The sequence below is a fragment of the Eulemur rufifrons genome, chromosome 30, assembly GCF_041146395.1.
Source record: "Eulemur rufifrons isolate Redbay chromosome 30, OSU_ERuf_1, whole genome shotgun sequence".
In the NCBI taxonomy this organism is placed as follows: domain Eukaryota; kingdom Metazoa; phylum Chordata; class Mammalia; order Primates; family Lemuridae; genus Eulemur; species Eulemur rufifrons.
In genome coordinates, this window is record NC_091012.1 from 20,296,969 (window position 1) to 20,317,386 (window position 20,418).

At 47.6% G+C, this 20,418-nt stretch overlaps 1 protein-coding gene across 1 annotated transcript; it reads left to right on the top strand.

Moving 5' to 3' along the window:
- Positions 1 to 1,597: 1,597 nt before the first annotated feature.
- Positions 1,598 to 20,348, top strand: TEX28 (testis expressed 28). The gene is made up of 4 exons (XM_069464110.1): positions 1,598 to 1,609; positions 5,084 to 5,790; positions 19,142 to 19,277; positions 19,992 to 20,348. Exons 1-4 carry the CDS (start codon positions 1,598 to 1,600, stop codon positions 20,346 to 20,348), a joined length of 1,212 nt encoding a protein of 403 aa, XP_069320211.1.
- Positions 20,349 to 20,418: the final 70 nt, after the last annotated feature.

The window sequence follows — 20,418 nt, forward strand, 5'->3', positions numbered from 1 at the left end:
ACCAACTCAGCTATTGCTGTAACATGAAAGCAGCCATAGGCAATCCCTAAATGCATGAGTGTGGATGTGTTCCAATAAAACTTTGGTTATAGACATTGAAGTTTAAATCTTACATAGTTTTCACATGTCACAAAATATTCTATTTTTGATTTTTTTCCAACAATTTGAAAGTGTAAAAGCTATTCTTAGGTCATAGGCCATATAAAAACAGGCAGACGGCCTTTGGGGAATACTTTGCTGACCACTGGTTCAAAGAGTTAAGTGGTTCTATAAGGTTTATTATCAAAAAAAGTAGCAATCCTTGGCCTTTAACCACCCAATTATCCACTTCCCAGGATCAACCACTTTCAATGCTTTTAGCTGTTTCTTTTGGTATTTACCTCCAATTCTCTAAATAATTTGTTTATAGTGTTATTTCTTTGTTTTTTAAATATATATTAGCAATTACCAGTTGATTTCTCACTATAAAAGATGATGATGGCTGGATGCCACGGCTCACTCCTGTAATCTCAGCACTTTGGGAGGCTGAGGCGGGAGGATCGCTTGAGGCCAGGAGTTTGAGACCAGCCTGGGCAACATAGCGAAACTCTCTCTATACAAAAATTTTAAAAATTAACCAGGTGTGTTGATAGGGGCCTGTAGTCCTAGCTACCTGGGACGCTGAGGTGGGAGGTTGGCTTGAGCCCAGGAGTTCGGGGTTACAGTGAGCTGTGATGACACCATTGCACTCTAGCCTGGGCAACAGAGTGAGACCTTGTCTCTATTAAAAAAAAAAAAGATGATGATATAGCTCTTTCACCTGCCCCCACCAACACATACTTCCTGTTCCTCATCCTTCTGGTCCTGTGTACGATGATTTTGGTTAGATAGTTCTGTGGTGTTTACATTATCAAATCCATAGAAACATTAGGCACAACTGAATAATGACTATGATGACTCTTTCTTTCTCTCCCAACTTTTTGTTTTCCTTGGAATCACCCCCTTTTTGCTTGTTCTCTATTACTGATCACTAGTTCAAGATTTCCCCCAATTGTCTAAATCTCCTATGCGTAAGTTCAAAGATGTCTGGCATTCTAGTAGTATTCATTCCCTGGAGCTGTCTTGGAGCCTTTTGACTTGCTCTCCAGGACTGCTGCCAAGCCATTAGCCTGGGCTCTCCTATCATCTTGGAGATTGCCTCTCTTTTGGCTTGGGTTCCCTGTTTTCTAGATCCCATCTCCATCTCTTCCTTAGAATACTGCCTGATTTGGTGGCACACTTTCTTGAGTAGCTTCCAGAGGAAGAATGTAGAAGAAGTAAACTATTTGAGTTCTTTCGTGTCTGAAAATGTTTCCAGTCTAACTTCATAAGTTGACAGTTTGGGTGAAGAATTCTAGGTTGGAAAATCATTTTTTCCCTCAGAATTTTGAAGCCATTACTTTATCATCTTCTAGTTCCCCCATGCTGTTGCTTAAAAGTCTGAAGGTACTCTGACTTCTGATTGTGACCTTTTTTCCCCCTCTCTGACAGTTACTCTCTCAGCGTATTGAAGATATTATTCAACTGTCTTCTGGATTTCATTGGTGCTATTGAGAAGTCAGCTTGCAGTCTAAAAATAATGGTTTTAAAGGTAATCAGCTTTTTATCTGTGACTGCTTTTAAGATCTTGTGTCTAGGTATGGACCTATTTCTGTCTTTCCTGCTTGGGATATATTGGGCTTTTTTAATTTGTGGATTTGTGTCTTTCATAAGTTTTGGAAAGTTCTTAGGTAGTATCTTTTATTTTATTTATTTATTTATTTATTTTTTGTTATTGACACAGAGTCTCGCTCTGTTGCCTGGGCTAGGGTGCCATGGCGTCAGCCTAGCTCACAACAACCTCCAACTCCTGGGCTCAAGCAATCCTACTGCCTCAGCTTGGGACTACAGGTGTGCGCCACCATGCCCGGCTAATGTTTTCTCTCTCTCTCTCTCTTTCTCTCTGTGTGTGTGTATGTATGTGTATATATATATATATATATATATATTCTTTTTTTAGTTGTCCAGCTAATTTCTTTCTATTTTTCTAGTAGAGACGGCGTCTCGCTCTTGCTCAGGCTGGTCTCGAACTCCTGAGCTCGAGCGATCCTCCCACCTCGGCCTCCCAGAGTGCTAGGATTACAGGTGTGAGCCACCGCGCCCGGCCGTATTTTTTAAAATTTTGCTGCTATTTCATTCTATCTTCTCTTTCTGTCATGACAATTAGATTTTTGTTAGACCTTCTCACACTTTCTTCCATGTCTTCTATTTTTCAAATTTTCTATTTCTTTGAGCCTCTGTGGTGCATTCTGGATACTTTCTTTAGCTCTGTTGTACAGTTTACTAATAGTCTCTCCAGTCATATCTAATCTGCTACTAAATCCATCTATTGAACATTTAAATTTTTTTTTTTTGAGACAGACTCTCACTCTGTTGTCCGGGCTGAGTGCCGTGGTGTCAGCCTAGCTCACAGCAGCCTCAAACTCCTGGGCTCAAGCAATCCTCCTGCCTCAGCCTCCCTAGTAGCTGGGACTACAGCTATGCGCCACCATGCCCGGCTAATTTTTTTTATTTATATTTTTTAGTTGTCCAGTTAATTTCTTTCTATTTTTAGTAGAGACGGGGTCTCGCTCTTGCTCAGGCTGGTCTTGAACTCCTGAGCTCAAATGATCCTCCCACCTCGGCCTCCCAGAGTGCTAGGATTACAGGCGTGAGCCACCGCGCCCAGCCGAACATTTAAAAAATTTATAAACAGTGAAATCTGACATATGTACATAAAGGTACAGAAAACATCAACATATATTTTAAGAAATAATGATAACATGAACGCATGTTTAACTAGTACTCAAGGCAAGCACCCCAGCCTCCACGTGTTCTCTCCAGTCATAATCCCCTTCTCCCAGCTCAGTGGAAACCATCATCCTGAAGTTTATGTTACAACATCCCTGCTTTTCTGTATAGCTTTACTGCTTGTGTAGGCATCTCTACATAAAATCATTTTGTTTGGCCTGCTTTTGGAATTTATATAAATGGAATCATACACAATATGGATTTTCTGTTTGGCTCCTTCAACATTATGCTTGTGAAATTCATTCGTGCTTTTCAAGGATGTAGTTCATTTTCATTGCTGTACAGTTGTATATTGTTGCATAGATTACAGTTTCCTTACACATTCTACTCTTGATAGGCAGGTGAGTTGTTTCTAGTAGTTGGTTTTTGGGAACATTAGTGTACCTGTCTCCTGGGGATATTGCTGACAAATGCAATTGCTGGATCATTCAGTATGCATATCTTCAACTTTATACTACCAAATGCTTTTCCAAAGTAGTTATACCAATTTACTCTCCCCCCAGTAGTGATTGAGAGTTCCTGTTGCCCCACATCCTTATTCAGCACTTATTATTGTTTGCCTAAATTTGGCCAATCTGCTGGGTGTGTAGTGGTATCACACTGTGTTTTTTAAATCAAGGTATAATTTACTTACAGTAAATAAAATACCCAGAACCAAGGTGTCTATTACATATAATCACTTCTGACTTGCCACCGGGAGAGCATTTTCAGATTGCAAACTGTTGCGAAGGTACTTACAGTTTCAAAGTAGAAACAAGGCTGGGCGAGGTGGTTCATGCCTGTTATCCCAGCACTTTGGGAGACTGAGATGGGAGAATCACTTGAGGCCAGGAGTTCAAGACCAGCTTGGGCAACATAGCAAGACCCCATCTCTACAAAAAAATTTTAAAAAATTAGCGGGGCATGGTGGCACACACCTGTAGTCCCAGCTACTCAGGAGGCAAAGTCAAGAGGATTGTTTGAGCCTGGGAGTTTGAGGTTGCAGTGAGCTATGATCATACCACTGTACTCCAGCCTGGATGACAGAGTGAGCTCCAGTCTCAAAAAAAAAAAAAGAAAAAAGAAAGAAACAGAACAGAGGTTTCACCTGAGCTGGCCCCACCTTCGTCTTCTAGATCCTTGTCCCCTACTCTGCCCTCCTGGTCTACTGGACTCCAGCTATGTTGCTGTTGCCATCTTTATTTTAGAGGTGAGAAAACTGGGCCTCTGAGTGGCTTATTAACTCACTCAGGGTCTCAGGGTGGTGGATCACGGATTTGAACTGGGCTCTATCTCAAAGGCAATGTTATTCCTCACCATGTGTGAGACTCATTATTTTGTGTTACGATAGACTTTTCCATCCTGGGCTGTCAGCTCTACGTGAGCAAGGAATTTATCTGGCTTCTATGCCACATAGTAGGCCCTCAAGAAATATGTGTTGAATAAATGATTGAATGAATGAATGAACCTGGTTAGGATGCAAATTTCTCTGGGAGTCGCATTAGGGCAAGCCATATGGGTTAATGGGAATGAGTTTATTCCATACTTTACAAGAACAGTTCTTTACAAATGAGAATCACATTGGTAAATAATTCTTTTTTTTTTTTTTTTTTTGAGACAGAGTCTCGCTTTGTTGCCGGGGCTAGAGTGAGTGTTGTGGCATCAGCCTAGGTCACAGAAACCTCAAACTCCTGGGCTCAAGCAATCCTCCTGCCTCAGCCTCCCGAGTAGCTGGGACTACAGGCATGCACCACCATGCCCAGCTAATTTTTTCTGTATATATTTTTAGTTGTCCATATAATTTCTTTCTATTTTTAGTAGAGATGGGGTCTTGCTCTTGCTCAGGGTGGTCTCGAACTCCTGAGCTCAAGCAATCCTCCCGCCTCGGCCTCCCAGAGTGTTAGGATTACAGGCGTGAGCCACTGCGCCCAGCCCACAGTGGGTAATTCTTGAAAGGGAAAATAGAGCAAGAGGCAGGGCAGTTGTGGAGGGGAGATTCTAGCCATCTGGGGATCATAGGTAGTAAGGTACACCCATAGAGCAAGGAGTCAGATGCTGAAAAGGAGGGGAGAAGAGCCCAGAAGATGAACTTGACCTCCCAGTGTGCATTGGCCCCATCTTGAATGCACGAATGTTGTATGCATTAGTATTCATGCATATGTATGTTTTCATGAAGTGAAGTCATGATGTGTCCAATTCTCCTGCTATTTGCAGGTCACAGAGTACCTATTTTGTGATTTCTTATTTCCAGATGCAGGCAGAATACAAGAGCTCAAGTGCAACCCTCCCCTCCAATGTGCCTTCATGCAGGTCCCTGTCCAGGGAAGATGGCCCCAGTGGCCACTGCAGCCTCTCGGATAGGGAGTTTCCCCGGAACTTACAGGATGGCATCAAGTACCGCATCTTCTACCTGTCAGAGCAGCTGAGAGTGGAGAAGGCCGTCCGGGACGAGAACACCGTGGGCTACCTCAAGCTGGTGGCCAAAGCAGACCGGCAACAGGCCCTGCATATCCGGCAGGCCTTTGAGAAGGTAAACCAACGTGCCTCTGCTACCATCGCCCAGATCGAGCGAAGGCTCCTCCAGTGTCACCAGCAGCTCCAGGAGCTGGAGGAAGGATGCAGGCCCAAAGGCTTAGCGCTGACAACAGAAAGTAACCTGGACAACTGTGAGCAGCCCAGTGAGGAGGCCCCATTTTCCGAGTCCCCCAAGCCGGGTAGGGAAGACTGCCTGCCCACCAACCTGCCCAATGTCATCAAACCCTTCCCGGGCTTGCAACAGGGGAAGTTGTCAGAGACAAAATGCGTGGCCCGGCAACGAAACCTGCTGTTGCAGAAGGTGAAGGAAGAGCTGAAAGAAGTCAAGAAGTTCCTCATCAGCGTCAAGATATCCTATCAGAGCCTAAAGGACAAGTATCTGACAGACCTGCAGGTGTCGCTGGAGTCCCTTCAGGAGGAGAAATGCAGGTGAGGCGGAGTCCTTTCTCCTGCCTTTGGCTCTGGGGACGGAAGCGGTGGCGGGGGGGGGGGGGGGGGGGGGGGGGGCGGAGCAGCCCCCAGGACCCCTCTGTGGGAGGGTGAAAGGAGCTGAGACTTGGGCTTGGAGAGTCAGGGTGAGGGGTAGTGGGAAGAGAAGGGTCAGCAGGTCCTGCAGTGGAGCGGGCTGGTCCTCTTCCTGTGGTCTCACACCTGCTCTGTCCCTTGCTGGCAAATGAGGCTTCAGCTCTGTGGTTCCTGCCAGGTGGTTGTGGCGGTGGCTGCACAGAGTCACCGGCTCTGGCTCTGCAGGGGCAGGAGACAGTGCAGTGGTGGCGAGAGTCCCTCAGATACCTCTGGTCCTATTCAGCTGGGAAGGTTTGACTCAGGACTGGAGTCACCTTGCCAGCCCTAATCTCTTCACCTGTGCTTGCAGGCGAGCTGGGGTACAAGGTCAAGTATCCGATATTGGTTCTGAAGGTGACTGCCTTCTGATGAATGCTTTGTCCCCACAGTGCAGTGGCTCGGTTTTATTTTCCTCTAAGACAAGACTAGGGCCCACCAATAGGAAAAAAAAAAAGGCAACCCCCATCTCTCCATTCCTAATGGGACCATTCTCTGGGTTCCCACTGCCCTTCAGGGGCACCACACTCTCTCCCCCTCGCCACAGCCAATGGCTAAAGAACGCTGCTCCTTCCGGCTGCCTGGCAAGGGAGTGAGGGATTCCCTTAGGTGAGCCAGGATTCTCAGCATTTTCATGAAAATAAGAACTCTGCAGTCCTTTTAGTGCCTACGTGTACGTGGGAGAAGAGGTGAGCGGGAATCACCCTCTTCAGTTTCCCAGGGAAAGCTTCCCAGCGTTCACGTGGCCTAAGAATTCATAAAGCGCAGCTGAAGAACATTACTTACACTAGCAAGCGAGATAACCAGTCAGAATTACCGGGTTCTTTTTCTTTTTTCTTTCTTTTTGAGACAGAGTTTTGCTCTGTTGCCTGGGCTAGAGTACCGTGGCGTCAGCCTAACTCACAGCAACCTCAAACTCCTGGGCTCAAGCAATCCTCCTGCCTCAGCCTCCTGAGTAGCTGGGACTACAGGCATGCACCACCATGCCCGGCTAATTTTTCTATTTTTAGTAGAGATGGAGTCTTGCTCTTGCTCAGGCTAGTCTCAGACTCCTGAGCTGAAGCGATCCTCCTGCCTCGACCTCCCAGAGTGCTAGGATTGCAGGTATGAGCCATTGCACTCGCCCAAGAATTACAGATTTCTTTTGGAGGTATTTTTTATAGGACATGGCAATCAAGTCTAAAATCTTGAGAACGTTAAAGACTCCTTTGTTGAAATGACATTTACAAGGTTAGATTTGTATTAAGCAAGAGTAGAGCTTGGTGGCAGTTACACATATCCCTGTATGTTTCCATACGGCACAGGCCCATGGGACTGCTGTGCTCAGACGAACTCTTAACTCCTATCAAATCAGAATCTTTCAGCTGGCCTCTTGATGCAGGGGTTGACCACAGGGGAGCAGGGCAATACCTCTCTCTCGATCTCTCTCTCTCTCTCTGTCTCTCAGATTCTACAAACTTGCACTTCTGACCCAGTAGCTCCTGCCAACGACTGCGATATGAGTGTGAAATAAGTTTTATTGTGTTCAGCCCCTGAGATTGCTGGTTGTTTGCTACAGCAGTTAGCCTACCCTGACCAATACATATCCCAAGCAAAAAAGCAGGTCTGCGGGGCTCAAGTTTCCCAGGAGGAATGGACGGAGGCCTGAAGATGATTTTCACTGTTAGCATGTGCTCACAGCTGAGCCAGGGCACAAGGTCAAGTGGCATTGTCCTCCTGTAGTCTTCAGACGTCCACTTTATAGATGAGGAAACAGAGTCTCCGAGAGGCACGTGCGGGCCACCCAACTGGTAAGTGCAGACCGGAGAGCATTTCACAGCACCCTGGCCACGTGGCTCAGTGGGAAAGTTAGATTTGGGTGTGTGTCAGGTGAGATGCAATGAGGAGGTGAAAAGAAAATGCATGAAACCGAAGAAATGTATTATTCACAGATCCCAGAGACATTCAGCTTTCCTGCAGGGCTTGTCGATTAGCTGGTTTAAAGAAAACATATAGGAAGGGGCACTCGCGTGGGACATTCGGTTTTATTGTGGTCAGCAGCTGTGGGGTGTGTTGGACTTTTGGGTCAGTGAGACAGGAACAAGTGGGTTATATGATAAACGGCCACCTGGGGCAGGGGAGTTTTATCTAGGCCAAAGGCGACAGGGTACAGCTGGGTTTCAGGTGACTTAATGGCAGCCTAAAAATGGATGCTGAGGCTGTAACTATATTAAACAAATTTATGACAAGGACTTTCTTTTCTCCAATTGAGATAGAATTCACATAATATTAAATTAACCATTTTAAAGTGTACAATTCAGTGGCGTTACATACAGCCACGATGTTGTACACAACCTTCGCCTCTTTCTAGTTGCAGAACATTTTTGTCACCCCAAAAGGAGACCCCCAGACCCATATGCGGTCAGTCCCCATTGCCTCTCATCCTTAGCTCTAGCCATTCAGTAACCTCTTTTCTATCTCTATGAATTTGCCTATTCTGGGCATTTCATATAAATGGGATCATGCAACATGTGGCCTTTTGTGTCTAACTTCTTTCACTGAACATGATGTTTCCAAGGCTCATCCACGTTGCAGCATGGATTAGTACTTCATTTTTTTATGGCTGAAGAATAGCCCCGTGCATGGATAGACCATATCTTGTTTATCTGTCCATCAGTAGATGGATATTTGCGTTGTTTTCACCTTTTAGCTGTTGTGAAAAGCTTGGCTACGGGCACTCGTGTACGTGCATTTGTTTGAACACTAGTTTTCAATTCTTTGTGGTCTGTACCCAGCAGTGGAATTGCTGGGTCCTCTGGTGACTCCAGGTAAATGTTCAGAGGAACTGCCAGACTGTTTTCCACGGTGGCTGCACCATGTTGCCTTCCCGCCAGCAATGTACAAGGCTTCTAATTTCTTCACGTCCTTACCAACAGTCCTTATTGTCCTTTTTCTCCAATGGATGCGATTGTGAAGTGGTATTTCATTATGAGGGCTTTCTTTCCTTTTTATTTCTCTGAGTCTTTTGATGGGCTGAAATTCTTTTTGTGCATTTTTTATTGTGGTAAAAAAAAACACATAACATAAAATTTACCATGTTAGCCATGATTCTGAGAAGTGCAGGGTCTCTCTCACAGCCTCAGTCAGACTTGGGAGGCTTGGGACTGGCCTAGTGGCCCTGGGGTCCTCCTTCAGGAGATCTGGATTTGTGGGTCCTCCCAGGGGACACTCCTGCTTCCTCTGGAGTTGCTCGAGGTTCCTGCTACACTCTGCGGTCTGTACCGAAGAGAAGCCTCAGCCTGGATGGGGAGTGCGGAAGCCCCTGACTCCTGCAACAGGGTGTCGTGGACTTGAGGATTTGGGACAGAAGGGTCTTTGCCAGGCTTCTCTTCCCTCTTTTTTTTTTTTTTTTGAGACAGAGTCTCACTCTGTTGCCCGGGCTAGAGTGAGTGCCGTGGCGTCTGCCTAGCTCACAGCAACCTCAAACTCCTGAGCTCAAGCGATCCTCCTGTCTCAGCCTCCCGAGTAGTTGGGACTACAGGCATGCACCACCATGCCCGGCTAATTTTTTCTATATATATATTTTTAGCTGTCCATATAATTTCTTTCTATTTTTAGTAGAGATGGGGTCTCGCTCTTGCTCAGGCTGGTCTCGAACTCCTGAGCTCAAACGATCCGCCCACCTCGGCCTCCCAGAGTGCTAGGATTACAGGCGTGAGCCACCTCACCCGGCCTTCTCTTCCCTCTTGTGGAAATAATTAGGGGCTTCAGCTCTCCACGAAGCTAGCAGTGAACAACTGGCTTTGTTGTCTCCTCAGCAAAGCCGGTCTCATGGGGGACCAGAAGGCCCTGCTCCTCAGCGTCTGCACGGGTCAGAAAGGAAGAAGCCTGAGAGATTCAGAAAATGTCCATTTGTAGAAGAGACGGCACCCAGGGAAGGCCTGGGGAGTCTTCAAGTGAAAGTCTTGGCTGACCAGATCTCATCCGGGCACCTCCCGTGAGGGGTTGGGGGAAACCTTCTCGAGCCTCCTAATGAGGGAGCTCTGGGAGGGTCCTGAAGGCCCCATCCCCTCTCTCTAATAGGAGGCTTGATGGTGAAAGAAGTGGCCTCCTGAGACTGCGCATGAATAAGCCCTGGAGTTGGGGGGCGGTGCCAGCAAAACCGTCATTACTCCCCGAGGCCTGCAGCCGGTCCCAGCCGGCCCAGCTCCACAGGCAGCTTGCCTGGTGGCACGCACTTGTCTGGCATCTGCTTTCATGCGGGCAAAGCCCTCCTCTTTCTTCTTCACCCATGCAGCCCAGTGGGTGGGTCAGTGCCTGGGGAAGAGCTATTGTTGGGACATCTTTGTTTTTTTTTTTTTTTGTTTGTTTGTTTTTTTTTTTGAGAAAGAGTCTCACTCTGTTGCCCGGGCTAGGGTGCCGTGGCATCAGCCCAGCTCACAGCAACCTCAAACTCCTGGGCTCAAGCGATCCTCCTGCCTCAGCCTCCCGAGTAGCTGGGACTACAGGCATGCGCCACCATGCCCGGCTAATTTTTCTATATGTATGTGTATATATATATATATATATATATATATTTTTTAAGCTGTCCATATAATTTCTTTCTATTTTTAGTAGAGACGGGCTCTCGCTCTTGCTCAGGCTGGTCTCGAACTCCTGACCTTGAGCGATCCACCCGCCTCAGTCTCCCAGAGTGCTAGGATTACAGGCGTGAGCCACCGTGCCCAGCCTGGGACATCTTTGATGAACGAATAAAATAGTCATAGGAGAAAACCCACCGAGAGGGTGACGTTGCTTCTTACCCTATTCCTGTTTCCCTAGACCTAACCTCGGACTTGGTGATCAATTCATGCCACCGCATCCACTCATTCAAAGCTCCACTTGATGATAGCAAACCAGCTTATTTGGAAATAGCGTTGTTGCAGATGTAGTGAGTTAAATCAATACAAGGTCATACTAGAGTAGGGTGGGCCCCTGATCCAACATGACTAGCGTTCTTATAAAAAGGGCACATTTGGACACAGACACACCCAGAGGGAGAAAGCCACGGGAAGACAGGCAGAAGTCGGGTGAGGCAGCAGAAGCTAAGGGATCCCCAAAGGTTGCCAGCAACCCCATGCCCTGGGAGAGAGGCCTGGAACGCACTCTCCCGCACGGTTCTCGGGAGGAACCCACCCTGCCGGCACCTCAGTCTCAGGCTTCTGGCCTCCCAAACTGGGAGAGTCCGTTTCTGGTGTTCAAGCTGCTCAGAGTCTGTGGTACTTCATTAGGGCAGCCGCAGACTCTGCTCAGCCTCCTCACGGGTCTGCCCAGGCTACTGTGTTCAATGGCCTCTCCATTTATTCTTTGCTAAAAGTTGCTTTTTTAAATTGAGGTGATTTTTAAATGTGAAATTGCATTTAAATTTAGGTGTACAACTTAATATGTTTTGATAAAAGTGTACACCTGGCAACTAAAACCTCAGTAAAGAACTTTTCCGTTGCCTTGGAAAGTTCCCTCCTGCCCCTTCTAGTCAATGCCCACCTCCCATACGCAGCCACTGTCTGGTTCCTGTCTCTCCAGCTCTGTCTATTCTAGAACTTCATATGCATGGAATCATACAGTATGTAGTCTTTTTTTTTTTTTTTCCAAGACAGAGTCTCACTCTGTTGCCCAGGCTAGAGTGCCATGGCGTCAGCCTAGCTCACAGCAACCTCAAACTCCTGGGCTCAAGCGATCCTCCCACCTCGGCCTCCCAAGTAGCTGGGACTACAGGCATGCGCCACCATGCCCGGCTAATTTTTAATACACACACACACACACACACACACACACACACTTTTAGTTGTCCGACTAATTTCTTTCTATTTTTAGTGGAGACGGGGGTCTCACTCTTGCTCAGGCTGGTCTCGAACTCCTGAGCTCAAACGATCCACCCGCCTCGGCCTCCCAGAGTGCTAGGATTACAGGCCTGAGCCACTGCGCCAGGCCTTGACCAAGATCTTGACCGGACCTCACCTTCCTCTTCTTTCCCTCAGGCAGCACCTCCTGGGTTTCTTTCTCCTGCTGCCCTCTCCTCTCCACCAATGTCACGATGCCCCACTGCCCCATTACTGTGGTTCCCTGTCACTTTCTAGCAACTTCTCCAGGACCATCTCCACATACCTGCTGGTCTTGTTACATCTCTCATTCATGAATTGCTGGCAAAGGTTCAGCGATAAGAAGCTGCTCAAGTCAGAAAGCAGATTGGTGGCTTCCAGGCGCTGGGGGGCCAGGGCAATGGGGAGGCTGCTTAATGGATTTGGGGGGGTTGATGAAAATGTCTTGGAACCAACCAGACAGCAGTGGTGGCTGCATAAACAACACTGTGACTGTGCTAAATGCCACTAAATTGTTCACTTTAGAATAATTGTACATTATGTGAATTTTACCTCAATGAAAAATTAAATTAAATAAAAAGAAACTGCTCAAGTGCCATACGCTCAGGAACCTCGTTCTTGCTTTGTGTCTGTGGCTGTGTGTACAGATGGGCATGCACGACACTTTCCCGCAGTCTGTCTTGTACTGAATTCCTCATACAGTGAAAATGTCCTGAAGTGAATCTGCCCGGTCCCTGTGCTTGTCCTTCCCTTCTGGATACCAGGTCTTTGGGGGCATCCAAACTCTAGCCCCTCTGTCCAGCAGTGTTCTGGTACGATTCATTTTGAGACAAGGTTTGGAGAGAAAAGGCTGCGGTTAACAGAGGCTTCACTGTCGCTCTGGGAGTCTTGGCCCCAGGGATCCAGTCTTGGGCTGATGTCTCTCAAGGTATCTGCTCAGGCCTCCTGCAGGCTCAGGTCATGTTGACCAGGTGGCACGAGAGCTTTCATCCCAGACTTCTCCTTCAGGTTGGGGCGTCCCACATCTTTGGGTCTCGGAGGAGGCCTGACCTGAGGTCTGAGCTTCTCTCTGAACTGTTTCCTGCCATCCCTGTCGTGCTGAAGCAAAGGGCAGACATCCTATCAGTTTATCTATAAATATTTCAGTGTGTACCTGAAACATGGATCTTTTTGTTGACATAGCCTAAATACCACACCTAAATTTTTTTTTTACTTTTTTTTTTTTTTTTTGAGGCAGAGTCTCACTCTGTTGCCCGGGCTAGAGTTCCGTGGCGTCAGCCTAGCTCACAGCAACCTCAAATTCCTGGGCTCAAGCGATCCTCCTACCTCAGCCTCCCGAGTAGCTGTGACTACAGGCACGCGCCACATGCCCGGCTGATTTTTTCTATGTATTTGTTTTAGTTGTCCAGCTAATTTCTTTCTATTTTTAGTAGAGACGGGGTCTCGCTCTTGCTCAGGCTGGTCTCGAACTCCTGACCTTGAGTGATCCTCCCACCTCGGCCTCCCAGAGTGCTAAGATTATAGGAGTGAGCCACCACGCACAGCCCACACTAATTTTGTTAAACAATTCCATAGTATTAAATATGCAGTGTCGCTTTACTGCCACATACATGTCATACATTCCCTTTTATTTCTGAAGGATATTTTTGCTGGGCACAGAATTCTCGGTTGGCATTTATTTTCTTTTTGAAATACTAAGCATTTTGAAAAAATTGTTCCCTTTTTGAACTCCTGACCTCGAGCGATCCTCCTGCCTTGGCCTCCCAGAGTGCCAGGATTACAGGCTTGAGCCGCTGCCCTGGCCAGTTGTTCCCTTCTGACTTTCATTGTTTCTGTTAAAAAGGCAGCTGTCATTCTATTGTTGCTCCTTGGGACATAATCAGTCTTATTTTCCTCTGGCTCCTTTTAAGATCCTCTCTTTCTCTTTGGTGTTTAGTGCTTTTGCTCTGATGATGCTTGGTGTGATTTTATTTGCACTTATCTTGCTTGGGGTTTGCATTGCTGCTTGGGTTTGTGACATGATGTCTTTTGTCAGTTTTGGAAATTCTCAGCCATTATTGATTCTACCCTATTCTCTCATTCCTCCCCTTCTAAGACTCTGGTTACATGTGCGTTAGACCTTTTCACCATATGCCTATGTCTCCTAGGTTCCTGTCTGCGTTTTCCAGCCTTTTGTCTCTATGTATTCTGAATACTTTCTTCTGAACTGTCTTCCAGGTCACTAAATTGCGTGGGTCTAATTTGCTTTTAAACCCCTCACTGACTTCTTAAATTAATGTATTTTTTAGTTCTCCGTTGGTTCTTTTTGGAGTTCCTAGGTTGGTTGGTTGTTTGTTTTTGACACAGTGTCTCACTCTGTTGTCCAGGCTAGAGTACAATGGCATCATCACAGCTCACAGCAACCTCAAATTCCTGGGCTCAAGCAATCCTCCTGGCTCACCGTCCCGAGTGGCTGGGGCTACAGGCATGCGCCACCATGCCTGGCTAATTTTTCTATTTTTTGTAGAGATGGGGTCTTGCTATGTTGCTCAGGCTGGTCTTGAACTCCTGACCTCAAACGATCCTCCCTCCTTAGCCTCCCAAATTGCTAGGATGACAGGTGTGAGCCACCCCAACTGGCCTGGAATTCTTAGTTTTCTGCTGAAATTCTTAACATTTTTCATCTTAACAAAAAAAGAAACAAGAAAACCATCCCCACCCAGGCACAGTGACTCACGCCTGTAATCCTAGCACTCTGGGAGGCTGAGGTGGGAGGATTGCTTGAGATCAGGAGTTTGAGACAAGCCCCGTCTCTAATAAAAATAGAAAAAATTAGCCGGGCATGGTGGCGCATGCCTGTAGTCCCAGCTACGCGGGAGGCTCAGGCAGGAGGATCGCTTCAGCCTAGGAGTTGGAAGTTGCTGTGAGCTAGGCTGATGTCACGGCACTCTAGCCCAGGCCACAGACAGAGACTCTGTCAAAAAAAAAAAAAAAAGAAAGGACGGGGAGGGGAGGGGAGGGGAGGGGAGGAGACAGAGGAAAGAAGAAAGGAAGAAAGAAAGAAAACCGTCCTTGGAGCCTGTATCTATCTCCACCACCCCCTCCCCACCAACCCCCACACTGTGGCTGAGACCATAGAAGACCTACATGTTAGAAGTATACTGGACACTTTTCAGGAATTATTTAACCTCACAGGAGCTTTTCTTATAGCTGATCACTTCTTTTTTGAAAAACCCTGTTCTTCCTTAGCTTCTGTGACACCACAATCTCCTGGTTTTACTCTGTCTCTTTTGCTAGTCTCTCCTCCTCTATGTGACCTTTAAATGTGCGAGTGCCTCAGCCTAAGCCTTTTCCTCATTTACACACTCTCCCTGGGCAATCGCCCACAGCGGCAGTTACCATGTGCATGTCAATCCCCACATTTGTGTCTTGCACCCCAGTTCTCTGTCTGTTTTCGCTGGGCTGTTTCACAGGCAGCTCAAACTCAGCCTGTCCCAGGTTGAAGGCAAGCTTCGCTAATGCTCACCGGTCTCGCCTGTCTTCCAGTCTGTCAGCCCAGCTCAGGCCAAAAGCCTGGGAGTTGTTCCCTCCCCTCACCCTTTCCCTCAGCCCCAACCACGAGTCACCAAGTTCTGCTCCTGAGTCTGCTTCAGCCTGACACGAGAGATTTGGGGATTTGGGTCCATGGGGTTTTTACCTGGTGATTGGATCATCTGAGACTCACGTTAGAGAGAGTCATTTGAGGACTCAGGATCCTGGGTGGCTGAACTTCTCTTCAGCCACCAGGCAATGCGGAACATCTTTATGGGGTACATGGAGGTGACATGGTCTGGCTGAGAGATCCTGTCCAAAGCCAGGTGGCCCTGAAGGGCCAAGTACCACTTTGGATTCTCATGTCCAGTGGCCTTGATCTCCACTCCATTTCAGTCATCTGCTCCATAATTACACACCAGACCTTGCCATCCCCTCCACAATATTCCGTATCTCAGACATCTTCAGGTCTACCCTCCTCTGCGGCTCCTGTCTGTCGTCCTTATCTCTCACTGCTATCTTACCTGCTCTTTGCCCTTCATTCACACATTCACATCCTTGGCCCTGCCATTTAATACTATTAACAACAACAACCATCACTTAGTAAGCACTTCTGTCTGCCAGGCAGCACGTCAGTGCTTTATATGCACCCTCTCGTGTAATGCCTGAAACAAACCTAATGGGTCGATGGTATTATTACTGTTGTCATCATTATTCTCAACCTCTCTGAAGCACAAAACGGTTAAATGACTTGTCCAAGCAAGTGCCAGAGAGGAAACTTAAACTTAGGGCAACTTGATCCCAGAACCAACCGCTTTCCTGCAATCCACCTGTAAGGTTATTTTTGGAGTGGCTGGCGCCAGAGAAAGAAAGACAAGTAGAGTTGAAAGGGATAAGTAAAGAGGCTTTATTGGGGTGCTCCCGGGTGAGGGTAACGAGTCCCAAGAGAGGGACCCGGGTGAGTTTCACAGTCCCACAGAGTGGTACCAGAGAAGTCGCCCTGTCCAGAAGTCTGGGTGGGCTTATATACGTTTTTTAGGGCTGGGGGATGGGAGTTTCTCCGGAGGGAAGGTTTTGGCGGGAAGAGTGAGGAATTTCTTTGTTTCAGCTTTAGGGTGGGTATTGAGGAATAGGAGGGGCTTCTTCTTTTTTCATTAGGGAAGGGAGGGGTGCCTGCCACCAGCCTTACACCACCCCTTTCCTCTCGGCCTTGCGTCCTTCCCTTCAGTCGCTCTGACTTCACAGGGCACATAGGGCCAGCAGGTTCCCACCACCCCGCACCACCTCCCTTCAGAATATTTCTCTCTCCCCTTGGCTTGCAGCGGCGACTTCCAGCTTCTACCTGTGCTCTGCTTTCGATCCTTGTCAGTCTCCTCGGGGACTTTGGTCTCTTTCACGTATCCGCCATCCTGCATGCTTTATTGGATTCTTTCTTTCAGCGAATAAATATGATCTCCCCCTTCCCAGTCAGGCTTCTGAAGAGTTGTTTCCATCGACTGTCCCGCACTGCCTGGCCTCCCACTCCCCCTCGGCCCACAGCTGTCTGGCCTCTGTCGCTGCTCACCCCGAGGTCTCAAATGCTTTCCTTCTTAACGTTCAGTCAACACTCTGACGTCCTTACCTTACCAATTACATTTGATGCTGTTTGCCACTCTGCCTTCTTAAACACTTCATAACTTCGGCTCCTGGGTGACCCCACTATTCAGGTTATTTTCCTACCACTTTGGCTTCTCCTTCATTGGCTCTTCCCCCTGCTCCCCAGGACTCCTCACTTCGCACATGTGCTCAGGCCGAGCTCATCCGTCTCTGCCACGTTAACCTGCCATCCCCATGCTACCTGGCCCCTCCTATAGCCATTTCTCCATCTTGGATTTTTCCTCCAAGTTGCAGGCCATTCGGTTCTAGCTCAATTTGCCAAAAGCTGATTCTCAGAAATTATCACGAATACACTCTTTTGGAAAAAAATGATAAAGTTTAGAACCATTCGTATTGGAGAGGGTGGTCTTGACAGCTTTGGAATATTTTGAATTGTTTTGGTTGACTAGCCATCATTTTGTCTTTACAGAGCATTTTCTAGAGTTGTCCATTTCCTTCTGTGACTGTAGGAGCTGGAGGGAGAGGGGTCCTTGACCAAGGAAGCGATAGAGAGAGTCAACCATGTCACAGCCAGGCCACTGCTGCCAGAGGGCAGAGAGGAGAGACTGACTGAGAGAATACCCTTGTGAATATATTGCTTATTAACATCTTATTCAACAATCTGCTCAAGAATGCATTCAAGAATATCTTCATATACTCTTATATTGATGAAGAACCTATTCACCAGCTGCATATTCATGAAGAATATATTCATGCATATATACTTGAGCATAGTTGATATCTTGCATGTTCTTATGGCTGGACCTTTCATGTAGATGGAAAGACACTGATGAGGAAGTGTTTCTGGGGTGGGTACCCTGCTGACCGACTCCCCATCCCTGGGAGCAGCGGCCTAGCCCCTGTTGTTGGCCACCCGTCTTCTCAACAGGGACCTGGGGCAGAGACAAATGGAATATTCCTTGAAATGCTGTTGGGAACTGGCTGTCTAGGGGGTGTCTCCCTGTGGTGTCAGTCAAGCCCTGGCCTTCCCCGTGTGCACGAGCACCACTGTCTACGCCAGGCCTGCGGCCATCCTCCCTCCGTGCGGCGGCGGCTCCTTCGCTCTGCAGCGCCTTCCCTCTTCTCTGGCGTCACCGCCGCTCGCTTGGGTCAAGACCTGCTTGTCTCTGCCCTAACTGACATGCCACATGGCCTCTGTCCTTCTGGCCTGTCCTTCTCGGTGCCCAAATGAGGAACTTCAAAAAAGATTTTAGGTTATGAAATATTTCAAACCCAGGGAAAATGTAGATAATAGCATAATTAACAGCCCCAGCTTCTTCAGCTCTTAACACTGGCCAGATTCATAGCTTCAAGTCTTATTTTTTAAGAAACTTTAAAGGATTCAGTTGAAGTTCTCTCATTACCCCTTCCCACCCCATCTCCCTTCCGCTGGCCTCCCTGTCCTCGTTTGGGTGCTCATTTCCATGCGTACACAACAGGTAGTGATGTTTTGCTTGTGGTTTTTAACAGCTCTATTGAGATATAATTTACGTGTCATAAAATGCACTGTTTTAACTACATTTCAATGGTTTTTAGTAAATTTACTGAGTTGTGCAACTACTACCACAATCCAATTTTTTGTTTTTGTTTAAATAACAGCTTTATTGAGATATAATTCACATCCCATAAAATTCCAGTGGTTTTTAATATATTCACAGAGTTGTGCAATCATCGCTATTATCTAATTCCACAAAATTTCATCATCCCCAAAGGAAACCTTGTCCCCATTACAGTCCCTCTCCACCTCCCTCCTCCAGCCCTGGCACTGTCTCATCTGCTTCTTGTCTCCGTGGGTTGGCTTCTTCTGGACATTTCACAGAGATGGAATCACACACTATGTTGTCTTTTATGATTGCTCAATCTCTATAATCAGCATGTTTTTGTAGAGTAACTACTGCATGCTAAACACTGGTCCTGGGATATTTGTGGAATTTAATAGCATATGCAGAGCGTTTAGGTTTTAGTTTCTACCACTTCTAGTCTATGGCCGTTTTCATAAAGCTGTTACAAAAGAATAACTATATATAAAATATATATGAATATCGGCGTGCGTGTGACTGATCTGTGTGTGGGTGTTCCTAGGCAGACCTGGGGGAGGAGGCAGGCTTTGACTAGAGTCTGGGGAGAGAGGAGGAAGTCAAAATTGGATCCCAAGTCTAGTATAGGTGCAGGACCGCTGTCAGTCAGAGCTCTGGGCGAGGTACTAATGGAATATTACTTTCTCTTTTGCTCCCAAGACAAACACTGATGGAAGAGCATTTGAGTGACCACCTGCAGGGCCACCTGGATGAGATTTACCACCTCAAACAGAATCTGGCCTGCACTGAAGAGAAAATGGCCTATCTGTCCTATGAGAGAGATAAGGAAATATGGGTGAGAACCTCATGGGGGAGCCTTTCAAGAAGTGGCCAGTGAGAGGGATGTAGGGATGAGTGAATCCATTCTGAAACCCCTAAACCAAAGCAAGACCCGGATCTTTGAGCCGTATACCCCTGCCGAGGGTTCAATTGGAACACACATGCTTGTTTTAGAGCTAGCAGCGTCCCGTCTTTATGTGCATGTCTCACTTCCCACCGTCCGGCTTAGTTGCTTTGGGAACTTTGGCGCTGCAGTGCTCAACCTTGAGGGCTCATCAGAAGCACCTGGCAGGCCTGTTCCAAGGCGGTGGCTGGGCCCCAGCCCAGAGCCTCTGACTCAGGAGATCTGGGGCGGGGCTGCTTCTGCTGGTGCCGTGGGTGCAGGGAGTGCCCTCCGAGAACCCCTCCTTTAAACCTGGCTTCCCTCTCCTGACTCTTTTCCATACCCGGAGCTCCTACTCCTGTCCTAGGTTAGCTCTGTCCCCACCAGGCCCTCGGTCTTAGGAGACAATGGACAAGGGAGTGTGGTTGAGTCAGACGAGCCCTGGCTGTTGCTGACGGGCCCTGGCAGCAGCTCTGTCTCTTCACCGGATGTGCTCTAACTTCTCCGCTTCCCTCCTAAGGTGTTCAACTCCATGATACTTGCTGCACCCTCTTTAGGAGCCCAGTTAAATGACCACAGTTCTGTTCTGACTTCTCGTGAGTGCGTGTGTGTTTTTGTCTCCTGCAGGAGGTCATGGAGACTTTCAAGAGCCGAATATCCAAGCTGGAAACTTTACAGCAAGTCACCCAACTGGAGATGACAGAGCACCTCAGAAGCCGTCCCCAGGAGTTTTTCTTCAGATTTTTGAGCCTGCTCCTCACACTGGCCTCCCTCCTCTTGGCCTCTGTGTCCGCCATTTTCTCCCTCCCCTTGCCGCTGTTCAACTCACGCCTGCGCGCTTGCACCGCGCTCGTGCTGCTTGGGCTCGGGGCCCTGGCCTGGCAGAAGCGGCACGCCATCCCCACCTTGGACTGGCAGGTGTGGGTCCCCTCCAGATGGAGACTGTGCTCCAAGGACTCCAATCCTCCATCAGATGGACCTTAAGAGACCTGAGTTTGCTAGTTCTGCCCTGCCCAGACAGCCACTTTGCAGTTCTTGCTTTCTGACTCCGTGA

Bases quoted from the DNA above. Each gene is read 5' to 3' on its own strand.
- TEX28 (XM_069464110.1), top strand. The intron at 5,791-19,141 runs GTGAGGCGGAGT...TTTGCTCCCAAG, and splicing joins CTTCAGGAGGAGAAATGCAG to ACAAACACTGATGGAAGAGC. The intron at 19,278-19,991 runs GTGAGAACCTCA...TGTCTCCTGCAG, and splicing joins AGAGAGATAAGGAAATATGG to GAGGTCATGGAGACTTTCAA.